Below are 25,315 nucleotides of genomic sequence, written 5' to 3'. Positions count from 1 at the left end.
GTGTGGTGGTGCGCATCTGTAATCCCAGCTACACAAGAGGCTGAGGCAGGAGAATCACTTGAACCTGGGAGGCGAAAGTTGCAGTGAGCCGAGATGGTGCCACTGTATTCCAGCCTGGGCTACAGAGTAAGACTCACTCTCAAAAAAAAAAAAAAAATCTGTAACAATTTTATTCCTAGGTATACACTAGATATACAGAGAAATGAAAACACATGTGCTTACAAAATCTCATACACTACAACTTGGATGAACCTTGAAAACATGCTAAGTGAAAGAAGCCAGGCACAAAAGTCCACATAACACGTGATTTCATTCATTTGCAAATCCTCAAAGAAAAACCTAAAGGGACAAAAAGTAGATTAGTGGTTGTTAGGGCTTGGGAAAAGAAGGAGGATGATAGTTGAAGGGTACGTGGTTTCTTTTTGAGGTGGTAAAAGGTTCAAAATTGACAACAATGAATGAGAGTTCCTATTGCTTCATATTCTTGCCACCGCTAAAAATGGAGATGGTTGTGCCTATCTATGAACACCAAAACCCTCTGGATTGTATACTTTTAATGAGTACATTATTTGGAATTGGCTATATCTGAATAAAGCTGTTAAAAAGTAAGAATTTTTAAAAAACACTATCAGACAGCTTCATCTAATTGGTATTTCTAGAATGCTCCAGCCACCACCAACAGAGATACACATTCTCTTTAAGCTGCATGTGAAACATTCTTCAAATTAGACGCTATTCTAGGCCAGGGATCAACAATTGTTTTTTGTTTTTTGGTTTTTGGTTTTTTTTGAGATGGAGTTTTGCTCTTGTTGCCCAGGCTGGAATGCAGTGGCACAATCTTGGCTCACCACAACCTCCGCCTACCGGGTTCAAGCAATTCTCCTGCTTCAGTCACCCGAGTAGCTGGGATTACGGGCATGCACTGGCATGCACCACTATGTCCTGCTCATTTTGGATTTTTAGCAGAGTCAGAGTTTCTCCATGTTGGTCAGGCTGGTGTCTGAACTCTAAGTCTCAGGTGATCTGCCCACCTCAGCCTCCCAAAGTGTGGAGATTACAGGCATGAGCCACCATGCCTGGCCTTACAATTTGTTTTCTGAAAGAGCAAGACAGTCAATATTTTAGGCTCTACAGGCTATAAGGTCTCTGTCACAACCACTTAACTCTGCCATGGCAGCATGATAGCAGCTGTGGAACATAAGAAGAAAATGGTCACAGCTGTGCTTCAGGAAAACTCTGTTTGGAGGCAAGGGACTGTCAGCTATAGTTTGCCAACCCCTGTTCTAGGCCATAATACAAGATTCAATCGATTTATATACTTGAAATCATACCAAGTATGTTCTCTAATACATACCTTTCTTTCTCTTCTGCCTTTTTCGAAGTAATCAACTGTAATTAGTACTCTCTAGAATGGACTATGACTGCCATAAGAACTGGTGAGGCTTTAAAATCTCCATTTACATAAAGCAGGTCTGTATTAGTCCATTCTCACACTACTAAGAAGAAATACGGGAGAGTGGGTAATTTATAAAGGAAAGAGGGTTCATCGACTCATGGTTCTGTATTGCTGGAGAGTCCTAAGGAAACTTACAATCATGGCAGAAGGCAAAAGAGAAATAGGCACCTTCTTCATAGGGTGGAGTAAGAACAAGCAGGAGAAATGCCAGATGCTTATAAAACCATCAGATCTCCTGAGACTCACTATCACAAGAACAGCATGGGGGAACCGCCCTCATGATCCAATTACCTCCACCTCATCCCACTGTTGACATGTGGGGATTATGGGGATTACAATTAGAGGTGAGATTTAAGTGATGACAAAGAGCCAAACTATATCAGCATCCTTAAATAACATCCTTTCATTCAAGGTCATCTCCTTATAAGGTTGAGGAAAAAAAATTGATACCTGGCTAAGGCTATTGTATGTAGGGGGTCTGCATGATCTCACCATGTGTATGTGGGTTTTCTCTAGGTACACAGGTTTCTACCCACATCCCAAAGATATGCACGTTTGGTGAACTGGATGTCTACATGGCCCCATTGTGAGTATAAATGTGAGTGTGTGTGTGTGTGTGTGTGTGTGTGTGTGTGTGTGAAGTGTGCCTCAGGGTAGAATGTGTCCTGGGTCAGTTCCCTCTTTGTGCACTGAGCTGCACAGAGAAGCTCCGGCCACCCATCACCCTGAACTGAAATCAGCTGGTAAATAATTATCTTACTTGCTTTTATTGATCTTTCTTCACTTGATCTTAGCTAAAAGGCTGAGAAGTGATTTGTATTGATTTTTCTTAAATGTACATATAATTCATATTTATTTCAGTGTTAAATATTAGAAGTGTTTTGTCTTTATTCAGAAGTGTGGTGATGTTTTTGTGACCAGAAATATGCCATAGGAACTTAACTCTTGTTGAGGTCAATTAGCCTAGGGTAAAATGTCTTTTATTTTATGTCATTTTGCTTAAAATCAGTTTCTAGGAAACTACCAACAATGTTAAGGATTTTCTGTATACAATAATACTGATATTAATTGAAACCAATTATATTAAAGTTAAAAATTTTAATTTTCCTACTCATATCCTACTTATTACACTAGTTTAAATTCTCCCACTAGATTATATATTTAGTTCAATCTTATATTTGATATTTATTCATATTACATTTAATGAATATACAGCTAATTTAATTTTGAAACATTTTACAGTTCAGGCACACATAAATTTTTAAAAAGATACATTTTAAAAAGTCACTTTATCATTGCCTTATTATAGTTTCAAATTTTAATCAATATCTAAAATGTTACATAAAGACTATTCTCAATATTTAACAGTAATTTTATAATCACATATTTAATTAAAAAATTTAATATTTGGTGTAACATTTGCTAAGACACTATTATACTGGGCTTAGTATCTTTTATCAGAAATGACTTCATTGCATCTCCAATGCTAGCAGTTTGGTATTACACATTTAAGTGGTAGAATGTGTTGTCAGTAACTTTCATGACACATGTTGACAGATTTTCTCTATAGGAAAGAAAGTATTGGGTCGCTTTTATGGCCTTGCTAGGATGTCAAGGTTCAGAAAACTATCAGTGATGAGCAGTTTCTGGAAAACAGATTATTTCCAGTCCAGAGAAGCAGTTTACATTTTTAATTAAGTCCTGTCTAGCTGGAGAAAAGGAAGGATGAGATACAAGGAAGAAAAAGATAAAGTCAATAGCAAACCTAAGGTAAAAAAGTTTTCCATGAAAAGCCATTTTAAATTTGCTGTCAATTCTTTGCCCAAAATGTACTGTCTCCTTTGCTCTAGAAACAGTAAAAGAAAGGTGAAATCACTAAGAAAAGAGGACAAAGGAAATAAACCTTATAGAGTAACTACATACAAGGAGAGCAAAAACTGTGCACACAGAATTGTATATAACTGAATTACATACCACATGAGATACAATAAACAATATATTAATTTTTGTGTACTACATATAACCTAGCACATTTTCTCTGAGGTAATTAATATGGTAAGAACTAATAGGAGTGTCTGTGAAGATAGTTTCTGTACTAAATTCCATGTGTTATGTGATTCCACAAAACAAAATTTATAATTATACTTAAGCACATAGACTATAGTCATTTTATTCTCTTTCATCATTCCTGAAAGATGCTGTTCTTTAAAAACCCATTATCAATTTTTGGATGAGAATGAGGTTTATTCACGTATCTAGGTAAGAGATAAAGAAAGTGGGTTACCATTTACTTAAGGCTGACTGCTGCCCATCTAAACACACAGAAAGTAGAATAATTTAATATAAAACACTTCTGCCAAGTCACCACCATCTATTCCTATAAGATAGACAAGCCACTAAGGCATTCTACAAGCTGATTCAATAAACCTTTCTAATATTTCTCAACATTTTCTTGGGTAAGCCGTATACAATCTAAATTTTAAAATAAAAATATGTGATTCTTATAAATAGAATAAGAACTATACTTTAGTCAGAGTTTGAGATTATAGAATATGTCACGGTCCAAGTTCAGCTAAAAGTTGCAAACACAGAAGGAGAGCTCAGGAGAGGCCAGAGCCAAAACTACATACTGGTGAATCCGCCATATATGGGATACTTAATCAAACTCATCGAATATTTATTAAATATGTAATTTATATATACTAGAATATTGATACAACAGTTGTCACAGTCCCAATAGGTTTGAAGTCTAAGAGTAGGAACAGACAAAGCAGGCCATCATGGAACTGACACTACAAGTAACAGAGTGCTACAGTGGCACACAAGAAGTGTCAGGCTTTGGGGAGCAAGCTAGTAAGAGAGAAGGAAGGAATGCTTTCTAGTAATTGATACCATAAGAAAAGTCAAAATCAATAAATGAAGCCATGGCAAGAAGGTGAGAAGGAAAAATAATACCCATATTCAGGGAATGGAAAGAAAAGTAGGAAAATAAAAGTGTTTGTAAAAGAAATGGTATGAAATGAAGGAGGAGTAAGGAAGATCACGATGGCCGCTTCATTTCTTAGGTCACAGCTTGCTATGGTCTCGATATTTATGGCCCCCCCTCAAACTCGTATGTTGAAACTTAATTCTCAATGTGATGGTATCAAGAATGAGGCCTTTGGGAGATTAGGTGAGATTAGTGTCTGTATAAAAGAGGCCTGAGGCCCCTTCCACTATGTGAGGACATAGTGAGAAGACACCATATATGAACCAGAAAACAGTCCCTTACCAGACACAGAAGCTGCTAGTGCCTTGATCTTGGACACTGCAGCCTCCAGAACTGATAAATAAGCTTCTGTTGCTTATAAATCACACTGTTTATAGTATTTTGTTATAACAGCCCAATCATTTAAGGTCAGTATTATTATGTGTGAAATTGATCCTGTCATCATGATGCTACCTGGTTATTCTGCAGACACATTTATGTGGTTATTTCATAGTGTCACTGGTCTGTGTACTTCAGTGTGTTTTGGTAGTGGCTGGTAACACCACTACAAATATTTCAGGGTCCTAAGAAGGACCATATTCAGTGCTTCCTTAAAGAGCTCTTGCCAAGGCCTGGTGATGACGAAATCCCTCAGCATTAATCTATCTGAAAAGGATTTTATTTCTCCATCGCTTATGAAGGTTAGTTTGGCCAGATATGAAATTCTGGGTTAGAAATTCATTTCTTTAGGAATGTTGAATATTAGCTCCCAATCTCTTCTGGCTTGTAGGGTTTCTGCTGAGAGGTCTGCTGTTAGTCTGATGGGCTTCCCTTTGTAGGTGGTATGGCCTTTCTCTCTGGCTGCCCTAAACATTTTTTCTTTCATTTTGACAATGGAGAATCTGATGATTATGTGTCTTGTGGTTGATCTTTCCCTTATTGGGGTTCTCTGCATTTCATGAATTTGAATGTTGGCCTATCTTGCTAGTTTGGGAAGTTCTCCTAGATGATATCCTAAACTACTTAGTTCAGTTCTCCCTGTCTCTTTCAGGTAACCCAGTCATAGGTTCAGTCTCTTTACAGAATCCCATATTTCTCAGAGGTTTCATTCATTCCTTTCATTCTTTATTCTCTATTCTTGTCTGCTTACCTTATTTCAACAAGATAGTCTTCAAGTGTTGAAATTTTTTCCTCTGCTTGGTGTATTCCATCATTGATACTTGTGGTGACATTGTGAATGTCTCATGTTGTGTTTTTCAGCCTCATCAGGTTGCTTTTGTTCCTCTCTAAACTGGCTATTCTGGCTATCAGCTACTGTACTGTTTTCATCATAATTCTTAGCTTCTTAACATTGAGTTACACCATGCTCGTTTAGCTTAGTGAAGTTCATTATTACCCACCTTCTGAAGCCTATTTCTGTCAACTCAGTCATCTCAGCCTCAGCTCAGTTCTGTGCCCTTGCTAGAGGGGTGTTGCAGTCATTTGGAAGAAACGAAGCACTCTGGCTTTTTGAGCTTTCAGCCATGTAAATGGGCTGAATGCCCAAATTAAAAGACACAGAATGGCAAGCTGGACAAAGAGCCAAGAAACACTGGGTTGCTATCTTCATGAGATCCATCTCATGGGCAAAGACACACATAGGTTCAAAATAAAGGGATGAAGGAAAATTTATCAAGCAAATGAAAAACAGTAAAAAACAGGGGTTGTAATATCTAGAAAACCCCATTGTCTCAGCCCAAAAGCTTCTTAAGTAGATAAGCAACTTTAGCAAGTCTTAGGCAAAAATTGCTAGCATTTCTATAAACCAACAATAGGGAAGCAGACAACCAAATCTGTTTCCATTCACATTCAAATCAGTTCCCATTCACAATTGCTCATAAGAGTGAACAGACAACCTACAGACTAGGAGAGAATTTTTGCAAACGATTCATCTGACAAAGTCTCATATCCAGAATCTACAAAGGACTTAAATTTACCAGAAAAAAAAAAAAAAACATTAAAAAGTGGGCAAAGTACATCAACAGACACTTCTCAAAAGAGGACACATGTGGGCAACAAACATATGAAAAAAGAGCTCAACATCGCTGATCATTAGAGGAATGCAAATCAAAACCACAATGAGATACCATCTCACGCCAATCAGAATGACTATTACTAAAAAGTCAAAAAACAACAGATGCTGGCAAGGTTGAGGAGAAAAAGGAATGCACTGTTGGTGGGCATGTAAACTAATTCTACCATTGTGGAAGACAGTGTGGCGAGACCTCAAAGATCTAACGGCAGAAATACCATTTGACCCAGCAATCCCATTATTAGGTATATATCCAAAGAAATATAAATCATTCTATTATAAAGATACAGGCACATGTATGTTCACTGCATCACTATTCACAATAGCAAAGATGTGAAATCAACCTAAATGCTCCTCAGTGATATACTGGATAAAGAAAATGTGGTACATATACATCATGGAATACTATGCAGCCATAAAAAATATGAGATCATGTCCTCAAGTCCTTTGCAGGGACATGGATGGGGTTGGATACCATTTTCCTCAGCAAACTAATGCAGGAACAGAAAACCAAACACTGCATGATCTTACTTATAAGTGGGAGCTGAGTGATGAGAGCACATGGACACATGGTGGGGAACGCTACACACTGGAGCCTGTTATTGGGGGGAGGGGAGGGAGAGCATCGGGAAGAAGAGCTAATGGATGCTTAGCTTAATACCTAGGTGATGGGATGATCCGTACAGCAAACCGCCATGGCACACATTTACCTCTGTAACAAACCTGCACATCCTGCACATGTACTCCTTACTTAAAATAAAAGTTGAAGGAAAAAAACAGCCCAATCAGACTAAGACACAGCTGGCTTTTCATTCAGTCACTTGTATTGACATGTGGCTAGCCATGCTACAATTTTTAAAGAGTTAGTGATTTTGCAGTATCTCTTAGCTCCAAAATAGGGCTTTGGATAATATTAATATATTCGATAAAAGTTGTACAAGTAAATATTTCCTCTGTCTCTTAACATTAGGTCACTTCCCCTTGAGTCATTTGTTGTAATTATTTGTTTTCCAAAGGAGGCCAGAAGGGGTGAGAAGAATGAAAGGTTATTTGAATAGAAACTAAGCTATGCAGTTATTTTCCTAGAAGGGCATGGTAGCGGCAGTAGGGCAAGACAGTGCCAGAAAATGCAATATATATATTTAGAAGAATCATGGTAAACCCATGCAGTCCAGAGTGGAAGGTTTCATCTTTTCTGATTTACAAACATGAAAGAGTCCAAAGTATATTTATAGGTTAATGCCAATTCTTCACCTTAACAAATATAAAAAGCTAGCTCACTGATAGTGAATTACTTTGTGTAATTTGTTTGCTTTATGTTTCTCTCTGTGATTCAGCTGAGACATAATCCACAGAATTCAATAAATACAGCTAGTGATAAACGCCATTTGGGTCACTAATAGGTTGTCTGCTCCTCCCAAGTTTTCCAAAGCAAAGAGTAATAAGCTGCCTAGCTACAGTTTCCACTAGTAGAATGTTTTTAATCTTGATTCTGCCTTTCCCCTACAGCTTCCCCCACAGCAGGAACTAAAACCTTACTTAAGAAAATGACACAAACACACAAAAAAAGAATTTCTTAAGGCAAACACTTTCTTGCTAAAGTAAGTACTGTATTTTCTATCCTGGGTAGTTTCTGATTTTATCTTGCTGCAGCTATCCATTATATAGATCTGTGAGTCACTGTCCTAAAGACAAAGACTAGAGCATGGGTGGTTCTCTACCTTATTTAATATTGATCTCTGTGTTATAGGAATCCAAAAGAATGCAGCCAGATGATCATGGCTTTTGTATAGGCAACCCAGAAATCATACAATCATGAGATGATATTATTAATAAAATTAAAAAGAATATTAGGAAAAACGTTTTTAAAAAATTCAAAAGACAAAGGGTGAATATCCTTGTTCAGACAGAGTTGACTCCAATAGCTTATTAAATGGAAATAAAATCAAATAGGGAAAATAAAATAGAAAAAAGATGCGACACAAAAGGGAAGAAATTTAAATACCTTATAATTTCTAATCTCTCTCTCTCTCTCTCTCTCTCTCTCACACACACACACACACACGTATGTATTTTCCAATGCCAAAGACTTCCATATTGCTAAATCTAATGGTCAGTTCTCCTATGTTACTTTATCCATCAGAAATATATACCCAAATGATCACTCTCTCTCCTATATTACTTTATCCATCAGAAGTATATAACACAGTGATCACTCTGTATTCCTTGAATTTTTTTTTCATCATTTAAGGACCATGACCATAGTTTCCTGGTTTTTCCCCCAACTCATGGGTTACTCCTGCTTTGTCTCTTGCATTTTTTAACACCACTGAGTTAAAAAATCCGAGGGACAAAGCAGGAGTAACCTGCTCAGTATCTGTACTTCTCTTCTGGTTGCAGTCACTAGGTTATGTCACTGTCTCATGGCCTTATATGGTTCTCTGTAATACTGATGACTCTGTATCCAACAACCTACTTAACAGGAAATGGACAAATAACTCAAAATCAAATCACTGAATCTCTGCTCTTTCCCCCACTGAAATCACTACTCTTACAATCTCCCCAATCTCATCTAAGGAAAAACCATTCTTTTCTGGTTGTTTACTCCAAAATCCTTGACTTTTCTTGGAGTCATTCTTGACTTTTCTTTCTTACACCTAATAACTGATTTGTCAGCCAGTTCTATAGGTGACAATACATTCTCAATCTGGCTCTTTCTTTGCATCCTCCATGCTACAACCCGGAACAAAACAACTGATGCCACTCCTCTGCTCAATACCTTCCAATCTCTTTCCATCTCATTCACAGTAAATCATCAATATGATCTATAAAGATGCTTTAAGATCTACCCTGTTATCTTTCTGATCACTCTCCTTTCTTGTAAGTTCCCCTCATTATCTCTACTTGTAGATTATCCATAATTATTTCCTCCTCCCAATCTATACTCCTTTATAAGATGACTTTCCAGGCTGTTTCATCACAAGGCACTAAAATGCATCCCTTTCCACACCTTGAGAATTTGTATTAGTCTTGAGACCTGCTTTCACTTAAAAAATGCAGTGGAAGTGATAGCACAGCAGTTCGGAATGGAGGCCCCAAGTGCAGCTGCAGCCTTCCTTTTGCTCTCTTGGAACCCTCCCCTGTTGCCATTAGAGTAATTCTAGGCATGCCTGATGGACGGAGTATGAGAGTGGAATCTCCACAGTAATGGGTGTCTTTCAGGTATCCTGATGAGATGACTGGTGGCTGTGGGCCTCTAGGAGAGTTTCAAGTTGGAGGCTGATAACCAAGAAAAACAAAGGCATGATCAGAGTATGGAACGTTCGTTCACACCCACCACTCCCAGTGGAGCTAGAGATTATGCTAATCACTGATGGCTAATGATGTAATCAATCATGTCCACGTAATAGAACCCCCATTTAAAAACCCTAAACAACATGGTTCTTAGAGCTTTCAGGTTGGGGAACATATCCATATGCCAAGAGGGTAGCATATCCCAAATCCAAGAGGGACCAAGGCTCCTGTACTAGGACTTCTCCAGATCTCACCCTCTGTACGACATCATCTGGCTCTTCATTTTTATAACATTATTTTACAATAAATTGTAAACATAAGTGTTTCTCTGAATTCTGTGAGCCATTACAGCAAATTATCAAACACGAGGAGGGAGTTCAGGGGGACCCACTAGCTGCAACTGGCATCTAAAGTGTGAGGCAATCTAGTGGGACTAAGTCCTTAACCTGTGCGTGTGTGTTGAAGGGTGTGGTCTGTGCGTCTTCTCAGTAAGGTCAGATTGAATTACACTGTAGTACATCCAGTTGGTGGCCACAGACAACTGGCAAATTGTTTGATGTATAAAATATAAAACATTTAGTGGCAGAAGTGTTGTGAGTACAGAAACAGTTTTCTTTTACCAACCCACATAACTGACACAAGAATGAGCCCCACAAGATCTGCCTAGCTGACCTTTAGACTAGTGAGAAAATAAATAAATCATTGTTTAAAGCCACTAATTTTGGGGGTGGCTTGTGATACAGCAAAAGCTAACTGGTATCATTCTCATGTCTCAGGGCCGCTGCACAAGCATCCCTCTTCCGGGAAGGGTCTTCCTTTGGATGAGCAAATGGCTTGCTTCTCTACCTCCTGCAGCTCTTAACTCAGAAGTCACTTGCTCAGTGAGGCTTTCCCTCACTTTAATTGCTAACAATCTAATGCAAAGCACGCTACCCCTTCTCCTGCTTTATTATTCTCCTTCTCACTAGTAATATACTTTATATTTCAATTATTTATCTTGCTTATTTCCTCTATGGAAGGTCAATGAAGTCAAGTATTTTGTTTTCTGCTGCATCACAGGTGCCTACAATAATACCTGTTATACACAATGACTGCATAATTAAAATATGCTAAAATAATCATGTAATATGATTTCCTACCTAATGTATCAATAGAAATTAAGTTAATAAAGCTGGCAAGAGCAAACAGAAATGTAAATGGTTTTATACTGTTGATGAAGGTTAACTTAAGCACAAATATTCTGGAAAGCAAGTTGTCAACTTAAATATGTTTTTTAAAATTCATAACTTCTGGCCCAAGTCTTCTGTGAAACTATTCTAAGTGTCAGAAACTGGCACATTTATAATAATAATGTTTTTATAATACTTAACCAAGTTTTATTTACCACAGTTTTACTTACATAAAACTTATGAGCTGGCCGGGTGCAGTGGTTCACGCCTGTAATCCCAGCACTCTGGGAGGCTGAAGGGGGTGGATCACTTAATGTCAGCATTCGAGACCAGCCTGGTGAGACCCCATCTCTGCTAAAAATACAAAAAATAGCCAGGCATGGTGGCGCACGCCTGTAGTCCCAGATACTTGGGAGGCTGACGCAGGAGAACCACTTGAACCTGGGAGGTAGCACAGGTTGTAGTGAGCCAAGATCCTGCCATTGCACTCCAGCCTGGGCAACAAAGTGACACTCCATCTCAAAAACAAAAACAAAAACAAAAAACTTATGAGCTACATAACTTTCTGATATATGGAAAATGAGAGATAAAAATGTAACAAAATTTATATATAATAACCTGTTCATTAATATAATGTTAAAAAAACAAGCATGATGCATAGATAAAAATCCATGTTTCATTACATGTGCACACATACACACACTCAGCAATAAATATACAAAAATGTAAAATTGAAAAAATTTATATATGTAAAAATATTAATAGAAGTTATCTATAGGAGTGGGATTTTAGGTTACTTTCATTTTTTCTTTATGTCTTCCTGAATTCCCCAAATTCATTATAATAATCCTATGTCCATAAATGGGGGAAAAGTTAGAGGTGATAGCAGAGAATTTGCTTTTAAAATATATATAAGTCTAAAAGAAAGGTAAATACTAAATGATTTGATGTGTTTATCTTTATATATTTTGTAATTATGATTGTATTAAAAATTACTTGAATATGGTTTTATTTAAATTGAACAAATAAACTCAATTAAAATAAATAAATTCAGTTCAGATTTTTGCCACAGAATTTGGCTAAAATCTCACTTTGATAATCCCTGCCACCTGTATCCCAACTTGACTGCATCCTATGAAAAGCATTAGAGGGCAACGGTGTAATGCATGACCACTCTTTCTCCACATCAGAATTAAGCTTTGGCAAGCAACTGTCACATGGAGGAAAGTTGCTGGGAAAGCCCTATTACTGCTAATAGGAATCATAAGTCCACACTATTATGCGAAAATGTTCTTTTTACTGACTGATAAAATGCCAAGATGACACAAACTGTAGTTGTTTTTCTTGTTCCTAGCACATGAAACAGCTCTCCAGTTACTAATAACCAACTAATGTACAGTCGAGCAGAAAAAAAATTGAATACACACTAGAGGCCGCTAGTGATAAATAAGTGAATTCTGCATCAAGTNAAAAAAAAAAAAAAAAACGATGATAGCTCTACAAAGAAAACTGCATCCTAAGCTTCTAAGCTTCAGCTGCTCTTTTAACTACTGTGCTGGAAGTCAGAAAACATTTTTTTTTTCTTATTTCTCGCCTTAGATATTTTTTAATAAAAGAACTAAATTTGGGAAATTTTCATCTTGGGATATTTTGTAAAAATTTATTATTATTGTATATTTAAATTAAAGCCTCGCCTGTAAGTAATAAAACTTTCTATATATTACAAATTGGAAAAAATAATGTAATTCTCTCACTCAATTGTCACAATGACCCAAATCAACCAAAGAAAGCTCTGTGTTGTAAAACATAAGCTTGTCTTGGTAATATTTCATTAAGAGGGGGAAAATATTTTTAAACGCAAAATGTATCTTAAAAAAGTTTACAACCCTTTCCCCAGAAAATTATGAATCATAAGAGTAAAATTTTAAAGTTTACTTGAAAACAAATGTAACATGAATTCAGAAAACCAGAATCTTTGAATTTAAAAATACACTTTTATAAGACTAAAGAAGAATTATACTTCCCATATACTTTTTTTTTAAATTTGGAAAGAATGTTGCTAAATTTTTCAGAATACGTGAAAGGCATTTTTGTCACTTATTTGCATGACAGATGACCATTTAATTCCCTTTCATTGTCATTAAGATAGTGAGGAATAAAAACAGTTCCCAATGGGGGCATTTTATACCCCAATAAGTTAGGGAGGTGTGTGGAAGTAAGGAGGAGATTAATAAAGACCATTACACTACCCTAGGGCATGAAGACCGCACAGGTAGCAGAGAAAAGATGTTATAGATGTATACTCAAGAGGATTCTTTTTGTGTTTTTTGTTTGTATTTGTAGTGGGCTGGTCCCACGTAGGTGTGCAGAAACTAGCATGGTCTCCGTCTTGAAGGGAGGCAAATCCTATTCCAGAAATAAACGCAATGACTAGAAATAAGGACATGGGCAACTATTCCCCCAGAACCACCTCAACTTAGCTGAACACATGGTATTACACTAGAAAAAGAGAGACAGTTGGGAATTCACATGTAGTATATACAGTGGCTGGCACACAGCGGGGAGTGCAAGTCCTAACTTGTTCTTAGAATGTAGTAAGCATAGCTGTGGATCTGGCTTCCAGCTTCCCTTGATTCCTGTATGTTTCCCAAGCCTCCCAATTCCTGCATATGCCTCCAGCCTTCTCATTTTTTCTGCTAATTATACTACTTTTGATTTTTGTTTTCATTGCCCAAAGTTCTTGTTCTTTACAACTAAACACCAACACAAATACAAAAAGTTAAATAAGTCCTAATATTGTAGAGCCAGATCCACAGCTAAGCTTACATTCTAAGAACAAGTTAGGACTTGCACTTCCCCTGTGAGGCGGACACTGTGTGTACTGCATGTGAATTCCCAGCTGTCTCTCTTTTCTAGTGTAATATCATGTGTTTAGCTAAGGTGAGGTGGTTCTGAGGGAATATTTGCCCATGTCCTTATTTCTAGTCATTGCGTTTATTTCTGGAGTGGGATTTGCCTTCCTTCAAGGTTGAGACCATGCTAGTTTCTGCACACCTAAGTGGGACCAGCTGACTACAAATACAAACAAAAAAACCCAAAAGGAATCCTCATGAGTATACACCTACATCTTTTCTCTGCTGCCTGTGTGGTCTTCATGCCCTAGGGTAGTGTAATGGTCTTCGTTAATCGCCTCCTTACTTCTCCCTCCCTACATACCTCTGCCAGAAGAGATTTTGGTATCAGTCTCTGATTCTCCTCTTGAATAAAAATAATCTTAAGAATTGCCTTTTTGGGTCAGAAACACCTATTCATACTGCAATCTATGACAGTAGACTATATTAAGTTTTGACGAACATTTCTAGTCATTCTTTAATCTCTTAAGCACATAGTTAAAAACTAGTTGCTGGGGATGAGACAGTAAAAATGCCAGAGACATGTATGCTTTCACCGGGGTTACAGGCTGGTAGGATTATGCAAATAGATGACTCTAATATGCTGTGATAAATGTTTGATAATGGAAGAGCTGGATAAGAAAATGTCAAGGACAAATTACATACGAGAGACTCAGAATAATAGATAATGTAGCATAACCTGGTAAGTTAAGAAATCCAGCCACCAAACACCCTTAGTTCATTTAGGATTTGTCACTTACTTGCTTAATTGAATGTGTAAGAAAATTATTTTCAGGGTGAACTATCTAAAAGGAGTAACATTGTTTAGTTAAAAATATTTGCTTATCATCTGTCAGTTATCAAACCTGATCCTAGCTACCAGGATTATTTTCAAAGATGAATAAAACAAGAACAGAGAAATTTTCCCAGTTAACCCATGGATAATTTCAACATAATGTGGCATTATGGTGAAGGATTGCTTAGAAAGTTCATTCCTAACATGGGTCTGTGGAAACTAAGATTTCTGAGGAGGCACAGTACATGGGCTGAGTTTTCAAAGATAATGATGCATAACACATGGAAGAAAGCAGGAGGCTTTTAGAAATGAGTTAGGTGGTGTTTTGTTAAAAAGTACCCCCATTTGTAGCTAAAACCTACTCCTTGATATTTCTAGGGGCACTCCAAAAGTTTGAAAATAATAGGCTTTTTTTAAAAACATTTAGATGGCACAAAGGTTTTAAATAATCTTTTAAACAGTGCTAATGCATACACATCTTCTCCCCTCATGGATCCTCTAGCCCTGGGTAACACACCCAGGTGTTGGCACCCCTACATGGTACCCAGCAGAAATGGATGGAATCTGACATCCAAGGTCAAAAGGGTGTTCTCCAGTCTAAGCCCTGTAGGGAGGGACTACACTGTCTTCCCTGTAGTCTACGCAGAAGCTCTGTTAGTCTCATTCAACAAAAGCTGCTCCTTGCAATTCTAAATCATAGGGTTTAGAGATGTCAGCATTTTTAATATTTATGATTTTTTATTTTAGTTCCTTTCAGTCTAGTGATTCATAGATTAAATGCCTTCTTATTCATCATTTAAGTTCCCTTCCTCTGACTTTCTCTAGCTCTCTACTATTTCCAAAAGCTGAGAGTAGTCAGAGTTAAGTACACTGTAGTAAACTACACTGCATATAATGTACACACACGCACAATGATATTTTCTTAGTGTGGTATAATATCTTCAGTTGCATTTTAAATATCCTCTCTGAGATTCTTCAGCATATTCTTGACCTTTCTGGCTACAGAAGCAAAATTGAAGTCTTTAAGGAATACAGCTCAAACACCTCTCAGATTTCTAACCCCACATTGCAAGTGATAGTTCAGGGCTCATCTTTGTGTAATTGCCATTTGGATATTTTCCCATAGAATTTATTCACTGGCCCTTGCTTAAATTGAATTCCAGTTGTCACTTTTCTCCTCCCTAACAATTGGAAGACCATGGCTAGCTCAGTTGCAATCCTATCATCAACTAAAATTTCCTGCCCTATAACGAGGTGTCAATAAGTAATATAAGCCATCTTGTCTGGTGTTGGAGTTATCCTGTGTGCTCTTGGCCCAATAATACAAATTGCAACTTTTAATAACAAGAAAATCATGCAGGAAGAATCCAAGTGTGTGTTTGCAAGAAGACATGTATGTGCAATCACCTAAGTGTGTATGAAAAACCAAACAGGGACCATTCCACGCTTTTTAAGAAACAATTTTGTATGTGTGGTATTATGCGATTACTTTCAACCATCACTTCTTAACTCATTGATCTAAAAATCTATTGAAAATAAGTAAAACACATGAGAAGAAAACATAAGCTCTTATATTAAGCACTAAAACAATTCAACTCTGTTTTTTAAAAAAAGTAAAATTTTAAAAGCCACATGTTACTCAAAACTTTTGACAAATGATCTAGCATTCTCTAACAAATTACTGGAAGATAATTTATTTCTGGAGACTCTATCCACAGTACAGGAAGGAGAAAGGGTTCTGTCAGGAACATACTTTATGAAATAGAATAGCCATAAAAAACAATGTCTTTGATTAAATTCAGTTGTAAATGGACTTCCTGCAGCTGCTTAAAATGGTCTTGCTCTGAAAATTTATTTTGAGTTCATGCATGATCTGAGAAACATAGCACCTTTGCATACACATTCCTCCCTACTCCAATACTCCAAAATGATTCATAGCTACGCACGGATAACTTTGAGACCTCAGATTTATAGGATTTGATAACAAACAGACTAAAATATATTACTAATCTAATCAATAATTTAAGATAAATATGCCTTCAGTTTGTTGTGTAAGGTTCTTTAATACCAAGACTTCTGTTGTAATTTCTCTTTTAAATGCACTAATCATTTTTACCTTTCATCATTTTGATTCAAAGACCTAATAACGTTGACATGCTTACAGAGCTTGGTAATTTGATTGCACAAATACTTTTTAATGGAAATTTGCTGAAGCAAATGACTTATCATTGCTAAGGCTAGGCTTATAAGAATCAAATGAACTAAAGATCTTTGGTTCATATTTGTTTCCTTTCTGCATATGTTAAAGCATATAGAAATTACAGGTTTCTACTATACTATAAGAAGTTTGAAAAGTAGTAAAAAAAAAATCGCAATCAGTGAGAAAACTAGTCACAGAGAGACTGAAATCAACTGTCAAATATACTAGAAATTATCAAGACCACAACTTATGCTCAGATACTTGACACCATCTTATTTCACAATGATTTCATGTTTATTGTCTTACTCCTTTTAAAAACAGCACAAGGTTTTACCTACTTTTTACTAAGATATAGCAAATGCAGACCTTACATATAAGTCTTTACTACTATTTTATATACTCTCCAGGATTGAACTGAAAACTTTGAGAATTTTGCTTGGTTCCAACTAAAAGAACATATATTCCAAAAAAGCACATAAAAAAATGACAACAGATTCCAACAAAAAGGCAAGTTTTAGAAATCACGTTCATCAACTGTGTCAAATAAATAAAACTGTGGTGTATCCCCATGCTGGAACACTACTGAACATTATAAAGGAACCAGCTATTAATACATAAAATAACATGGCTGCATCTCAAAAGCATTTGATAAGTGAAGAAAGGCAGGAAGGACAACCGGTTGTATGATTCTATTCGTATGACATTCTAGAAGGGGACAGGGGATATGGTATGGAAGGAGGTAACTGGCTGCAAAGCGGGAGGTAGGAACTTTTTGGGATGATGGACGTGTTTTAACCTTGACTGTGGTGGTGGGTATGTAACTATATAACACTTCCAAAACAACTGAACTGTATTTTTAAATTGGATGAATTTTGTTGCATGAAATTATAGCTGAACAAAATAGATTTAAAACAAAAGAAATCAAATGCCAAGCATGACATTCCTATATGCCAGCCACTATCTGAAAAATGCTTACAACCTTTCTAAAAAGTAATACAATTTTGCATGCAGAAAAGTATGACAAAAATATTTACAGCTATTGCCTAAAACCACACCAGGTACACACTGAACTATTCAATAATTTATCATTATAGCTTTTAAGAGCCATGCTTCATCCTGTTAATATATCCAGATCTTCTGTAATTAGCTACAGTAATAAGTTACCTCACCAAGATATCTCTGAACACTCCAAAAGAAAGTGATCTCTTCCGGAAATGTCACAGATGAAGAAACTACAGTCCAAGAAGTTAAATTACCTGCTAAAAGTACTGAAGTGGCAGAATTGATTTTGAACTCTAATCTAACTCTCTGACTACATAATGCCCATTCTGGAAGCCACTGCTACCTGCAATAATATAGAAAGAAATTGTTCCAAGTTACTCACAGATAGCCAGATTTAGACTGTCATTGATTCCTTCAAGAGTAATCAGATACTTGCTACCAGATGTCTGGGTTAATTGTATCGAAAAAGGCATTAGAAGCTAATTTTTAAGAGCTATCTTCCCACATTAATCAGTTTTTTAAATTATATTTTGAACTTTGTTTAGCTGGGGCATGAATAGTTCTAAAGTTACAATAGTCATCCTCTTCACACTTGATCACTCTAAAAAGTAGATTGATCTGCTGATGAGAAACTTGCATGATTATATAAAGCTCAAAGACTGAAATTGTAACTGTGAGAAAATTAATGAGGTGAGAGGAAAAAGAAATCAGGAATGTATTTTGCTTTTCTGTTTAAATAGGTCCTCATCATCCTGCCATTGTTAATCAGTGTTTAATTATGTGGTCATTTCCATGAATGTATGGATTTTTGTTGGGTGCTCATCTTTAAACAGAAAGGAAACTCCTAAACATTTGAGCTAACCTAGAACAATGTTTACATAAAGATATTCTCCCATATAACTTTCCATTGAGGATTCTATATACAGTAATTACACTGAGAAAACGAACCTAAAAACAACCCTCCCCTCATTTCAGATATCCTATACACAATACTAAAGATATAGCAACTTCTTAGAGTCTGAGAATCTCTAAGTACCACAAAAATCACAAGTTTAAAAAAAAAATCTCTCACATTTAGCACTGATATTCATGATACACATTCCTCTCAAAACACCCATGAATTCAAAGCAAGAACCTTTGTTCCAGGACAGAAGATTCATTTAGACAGTAATTAGAATGCAACGTAACATAAGATATCCTGGAAGTAAGTGCTATATATACTACACATAACTTCAGACAAAAATGCACAATCTTTTTAAATATAAGTCATTTCTGGCTTATAATACTAATAAGATATATAATTATCAAGTTTCTTTAACAACAAGATACTTCCAATAGCTGGTATTATACCTTAGAAATCCTTGACTTGGCTGGGCGCGGTGGCTCAAGCCTGTAATCCCAGCACTTTGGGAGGCCGAGGCGGGTAGATCACGAGGTCAAGAGATCGAGACCATCCTGGTCAACATGGTGAAACCCCGTCTCTACTAAAAATACAAAACATTAGCTGGGCATGGTGGCACATGCCTGTAATCCCAGCTACTCAGGAGGCTGAGGCAGGAGAATTGCCTGAACCCAGGAGACGGAGGTTGCGGTGAGCCGAGATCGAGCCATTGCACTCCAGCCTGGGTAACGAGAGCGAGACTCTGTCTCAAAAAAAAAAAGAAAAAAAAGAAAAAAAAAAAAAGAAATCCTTGACTTAACAAAAGCTTAGTCTTACATCTCTGCTAAGATACCAAGGAAAAATCACTAATTCAATAAATTCTCAAATGCTCATTAGTGTACTAGATATGAAGCATATAAAGATGATTAATTATGATTGCTGCCTTCCAGGAGTTTACCACCTAGTGAAGAAGATACATCTACGCATAACTAAATCACAAGATAAAATGAAAAAGTAAATAATTACAAAGTATTATGCAAAGTTAAAGGGCAATAGATCACCAGAAATTTACAACCTAGTAAAGAATATAAGACTTTACAGCTTTAAATCAAGGTAAAATGTGAATGTAACATTGTGATTTAAGAGTATTATTACTGTGTAGGAAATGCCAGATCACTTCAGGCTGGAAGGGGAGAGGAGCCCTCCTAGAGTACATGATGTGTTAGTTGAACACTGATGCAGGGATAGGATTGCTACAAAACATGCTAGCACATGCTGCTAAAACCATCTAAGAACGAGTACAGCATAGGATCTACCATCACTGGTTATTCGGAATGGCCGCACAATTGCAATGGACTATCGGTGGTGGTGCTGTGTACACGATCAGCCATGAGAAAGGGCCTGAGCAAAGGCAGGGAGGACAAAGGGCCTGGCAAATTTAGGACCGTGAGCAGTTCTGCTTGACTAGAATACAAGGGAAGAAATTAGGCATGCCTAAAAAGATAACCCTGTATCTCAAGGTAGTTAATTTAGATTTCATCTAGGAGACTAAGGAGAATTTCTCACCCTTTCCCCAGTCACTACAAATGCACACACATGTATACCTCATACGTTCTGTGGTCCTAATCTCTTACAGCCCATTAGGATCCTCAGAATATTTTCTAATACCTCCGTTCTTCTTTAACTGTCCTTGTCCATGTCTTCCTTTGTTACGGAATCTATCACATTGAACTAGAATTTTCTCTTTATGTCATATAATCTATCACACTGAATGGCACAAGGGAGCTTAGGTTTACTGAGCTTGCATTCACTTAACAAGTAACTCCGGAAAAATTAATCATATGTTCTAATGTCTGAAAGGTCAGACCCAATAGGTATTAATAGATGCATTGCAATTCAAGATGAGAAAAAATATTTAGGGCTTCTTTAACAAAACAAAACCTGATGAATGAAGGGAGGCTGCTTTCAAAGTTGAAACAGAGACAGACACTTATGAAGGTTGGAATAGTCTTGAGGACATCATGCTACATAAAATAAGCTAGTCACAGAAAGACAAATTCTGCAAGATTATCTTATCCAAGGTATCTAAAATAGTCAAATTCATAGAATCAAACTGTAGAACAGGATTGCCAAGGCAGAGGAAGGTGAGAAATGAGGAGTTACTAATCAATGGGCATACATTTTCAGTTAATCAAGATGAATAAGTTCTAGAGATCTAATTGTATCTGTAGTAAACAATATGTATTATACACTTAAAAATTTATTAAGAAGTAGATTTCATGTTAAGTGTTATCCCAATTAAAAGAAAACTTTTAGTAAAGCTGGTATGCAAGCATTTCACACATCTAGTATGGAACTGGACCTAAGCCCATGGCTGTTTTTTAATTAATAAAAGTGGTAAATAAGAATTGTGTAACAAGTTATTATAAATAAAAATAAGCAAATCATGAAATACCAATGGTCAATAAATACATGAAAAGATGCTCAACGTCCTTAGTTATCAGAGAGAAATGTAAATTAAAATCACAAATTCCATTCACAAACACTAAATGCCTAAAATCAAAAAGATAAAAAAGAACATATATTGGTGAGGCTATGGAGCAATATAGACATTAATCATGGGAATATAAAACGTTACAACCACTTTGGAATAGTGAAATGTCAATTTCTAGAAAGTTAAATACATATTTACCCTGTCACCCACAAACTTCATTCTTTGTACCTATTCCCCAAAATTAAAACATGTTCACAGAAACCCTTGTACAAGAAATGGCATTTACACATAATAGCCAAAACCTAAAAACAACCAAATGTACCTTTGGTGAATAAACAAATGTAATTGTGGTATATTCGTACAATAAAATACTACTGAGCAATAAAAAGGAACTACCAAACATGAATGAACTGCAAAAACATGTGAGCAAAAGAAAAAGACACAAAATAATACATACTATATGATTTCTTTTGCTTGAAATTCAGTAACAGATTTGTTAAAATCTATAGTAATAGAATCAGAAAGTAGTGGCCTAGGGTAAGAAACTCTGTCTTGTTTTGCATGATGGAGAGGAGGCTATAAATAAATGTCTAACAAAACCCATGTAATTAACACCTATAGTATGCATTTTATTGTACATTATGCCTAAAAATTATATATAATGTTTATATGTGATTTATATATGATTTACATGTGTATGTGTATGTGTGTGTTTGTGTATATGTGTGTGTGTGTGTGTGTGTGTGTGTATATATATGTATATATATAAAACCTTTATATATGTACTTAAAGGTAACTTTTTAAAAAGGACATAGGACCTAACTTAAAGAAGTTTATATTGGCCAAAGATGGCACAATTTGAACATTGAAAACAATGATATCTTGAACATCTGTAATAAAATAAAACCTAACTAATACGCATAAGACAAGAGTTTGGGGGCACTAATTCAGTATTCTGAAAGCAGGTAACAGAAGAACATTAATCATCTCTACTTCATAAACTATGTTTCCATTGTCTAATCTTGGACTTTCTGGGCTGCAGGATAAATGGACACTATTTCTACTTGCTGATTATTGCAAATACAATACACTTGTTTGCATCTTCTTTTCACTACACACATCTCCCCATGAGTCCCAACAGCCTCACCTGCCACACTTCAACTTTCCCTTGAAGGAGTAAACCAGCCAGCAGGTCCAGGCAGGGGCCTGGAATACACCTGGGTCCTCTTCAGGCTCTCCTAGGGCCCTAGCTCCATGAGAGACAGATGTAAACCTGAACGCCCAACGGTATCCAGAAGCAGCGTAACATGGGGCCTGGGGCCTCATGCCCTGCCCCTCTTCAGCCTGAGCAGAGGGGAGAAGGTCTCACCACTGATTTTTCCCTCGGCTCTACTCCTCTGGAAGCTTTGCTCCTCTGCTACTATTTATATGTCTTCCTTCGTTCCATTCCAAATATTTTATTTTGTCTTCAACTGAAGATGATTCTTTAAAAATTCATGTGTTATCACATAATTATGAGGCATTACATTGTACATATGGATGCTAAGTAAATAAATAAGAACAAGGCAAGTAGTGGTCCACAAAGTATATACTGGCTTTTTAAAACTCATGTATTTTTTTTTCCTTTTTTTATTGTGATGCCTTTCTATTAGAAATACAATTAAGAGGAATTATGTTTAGTCACCGGAATCCAATTACTTTGACTGGTTAGTGTTTGTATTTAGAGATTGATTCAAGGACTTAATTCCCACATGAGACAGTTAATTTCACTCATCTTCCTATTAGAGATTCTACCCTCACCCCGGCCAGTGATGTCCCTGGGCATCAGAGTGGGAATCATTGCAAACACATAATTACAACTAGAAAATCAATGAAAAGTACAATGTTTTATTGAACATCTTCATACATGAACAAACAGTTGCTAGATAAATTATATAAATCTTCTTGGAAGACTTCTGTAAGATTACTTATAAATATGTTGAGAAACATCACACGTGGTTATTTTAAAATCTGGGAAAAAATAACGGTTCTCGCTCCCTAAATCTGGTATTCCGTTTTGCTTTCAAATATGAATAAAAGTATTCTGTTTGAAATCATCTGCTTTGTAGCAACATGGATGCAGCTAGAAGCCATTATCCTAAGTGAATTAATGCAGGGACAGAAATCCAAATACTGCATGTTCTTGCTTTTAAGTGGGAGCTAAACATTGGGGATTCATGGCCATAATGATGGCAACAATAGACACTGGTAACTGCGAGAATGAGGAGGGAGGGAGTTAGGGGTTGAAACAGTAACTACTGGATATTATGCTCATTACCTGGGTAACGTGACCATTCATATCCAAAACCTCAGCATCACATGATATACCCATGTAACAGAACTGCATATATTAATGCCCCGAATCTAACATAAAAGTTGACATTATTTTTAAAGTGCTCTGTTATCTTTCTTATTAATGTCCAGCCCAATTCTGTAAAAATAATGAATATGGGAGTCTATATTTATTCACAAGCATTATTGATGGATCTTATGATCAAGGATCACTAGGGAGGCACAGTGCTGAGATCCTTTGACAGTTGTGGTTATAATTACATTTACAAGCTACACCTGCCATTAGAGAATGCTTGGCAACAGATTGTTTGCCAGCAAGCAGGCTACAGGCATGGAACAAACAATACCCAATACATATGCTTGGCCTCATGGGCATTATGCTCTTATCTGAAATAACTGGCCCAGACACTTTTTTTTTTTTTTACAAAACATACTTGAATACTTTTTCACACATTGTCGATGTTAAGTCTTGGAAGATACTGTCAGAGGAATTTGTAAAGTTACAAAATAAAGGGGCAAAAAATGTGAAGAATTTAAATTGTCTTCTAGGCTGTCACTCTTGCTATCTTTCTGGATAATGCATCCAGTCCCCAGACATTAGCATTAGCATGTCCAGTCTTGAAGGAAACATGCCTTCCTCCTATAAGAAACTGGCTGCTTTAGAAAAGCAGCTCCATTAGAAATTCCGATACCATAAAGAAAAATATATTATTTCAAAATACATATATTTAATTTATACCTAGAGTATGTTATATCATCATGTTTCTACACTTTGCAGCAAGGAGGTAATTTCCTAAACTAAAAAAACTTCAATATATTTAATAACACATATGATAGGGATGAAAACTACAAACGTGTTCACAATGAGCTAGGTTTAAAATCTGTTTCCATCAAACATATTACCTTATCTAAAAATAGCTCACCACACAAAGAAAAATCAGACAGCAAGGATAGTAAATCTTAAGGAAATAAATTATTTATGTCCTAAAATATAAGTGTATGCATAACTGAGAAGTAATTAAGTTAAATTATACTGGGCTTTACTCCACACTAACGTAAAATCTTGTATCTTCTATGACAGAATATACAACTACTTTACGTAAAATCAGTTTTTATTCATTTTCACTGTTTGAATAACATCTCAAATTGCCATTTGAAGTTTTCTTTTAGCAAACTTTCACAGTTCTCACAAGTATCGAGATTTGATAATGCTACTTAAGTGGCTTTGAAGTAGCAGAATGAAGGTTTTAAAAATAAGAATAGATGGGCCTCATTCTACTAAGAGATAGCATTTAAAGCAAGAAATAATACAACATGGTTAAGCAGCTCAGTCGCTCTTCCCTCACTGAGGTGGTTTTCTATAAAGGAGTCTGAAGGAAAATGAACAATGTCCACTTACAAGAAGAAAATAAAACAATAGAAGAGCAGAAATTAGTGGTATTATGCACACTGGCTAAAAGAAAGCATACCTTTCTCTCTCTCCTTCGGTGATATCATATAAGCGGTTGGCACCTCCATCAGCACAGGCTCTTAAAAGAGCTTCAAATAGAAAGAACAAAATCATTTCAATACAGGAGGCACAGAGCAATATCTTTCAAATGATGATCACTAAAAAGAAGGCACTCAGATGCACACAGTCATGCTAACCTCCATGAATCATTTCACATTCATCTGTTGACACTGCTGGTACTAAAAACGATTCTATATCGCTCATGACAAATGACAAGTTTATTTCCTTTCTGCTTTTTTTTTTTTTTTTTTTT

The 25,315-nt window shown here is 36.3% G+C and overlaps 1 protein-coding gene and 1 pseudogene across 2 annotated transcripts in view; both read right to left on the bottom strand.

Annotated features, from left to right (window-relative positions):
• Positions 1-25,315, bottom strand: part of TPK1 (thiamin pyrophosphokinase 1) — a 245,793-nt gene that overhangs the window by 79,500 nt on the left and 140,978 nt on the right. The window contains exon 4 of the mRNA XM_017508327.2: positions 25,022-25,091. Coding sequence (XP_017363816.2) covers positions 25,022-25,091 — 70 coding nt within the window. The remainder of the gene's footprint in view (positions 1-25,021; positions 25,092-25,315) is intronic.
• The window catches only part of LOC119468185, a 175,225-nt pseudogene that overhangs the window by 10,577 nt on the left and 139,333 nt on the right, over positions 1-25,315 (bottom strand). The gene's annotated exons all lie outside the window — the stretch shown is intronic.

The sequence above is a fragment of the Cebus imitator genome, unplaced genomic scaffold (assembly GCF_001604975.1).
Source record: "Cebus imitator isolate Cc_AM_T3 unplaced genomic scaffold, Cebus_imitator-1.0 Scaffold390, whole genome shotgun sequence".
Taxonomy (NCBI): domain Eukaryota; kingdom Metazoa; phylum Chordata; class Mammalia; order Primates; family Cebidae; genus Cebus; species Cebus imitator.
Note: the sequence above shows the minus strand (reverse complement) of the source record. Positions and strands in the feature narration are given on the sequence as shown.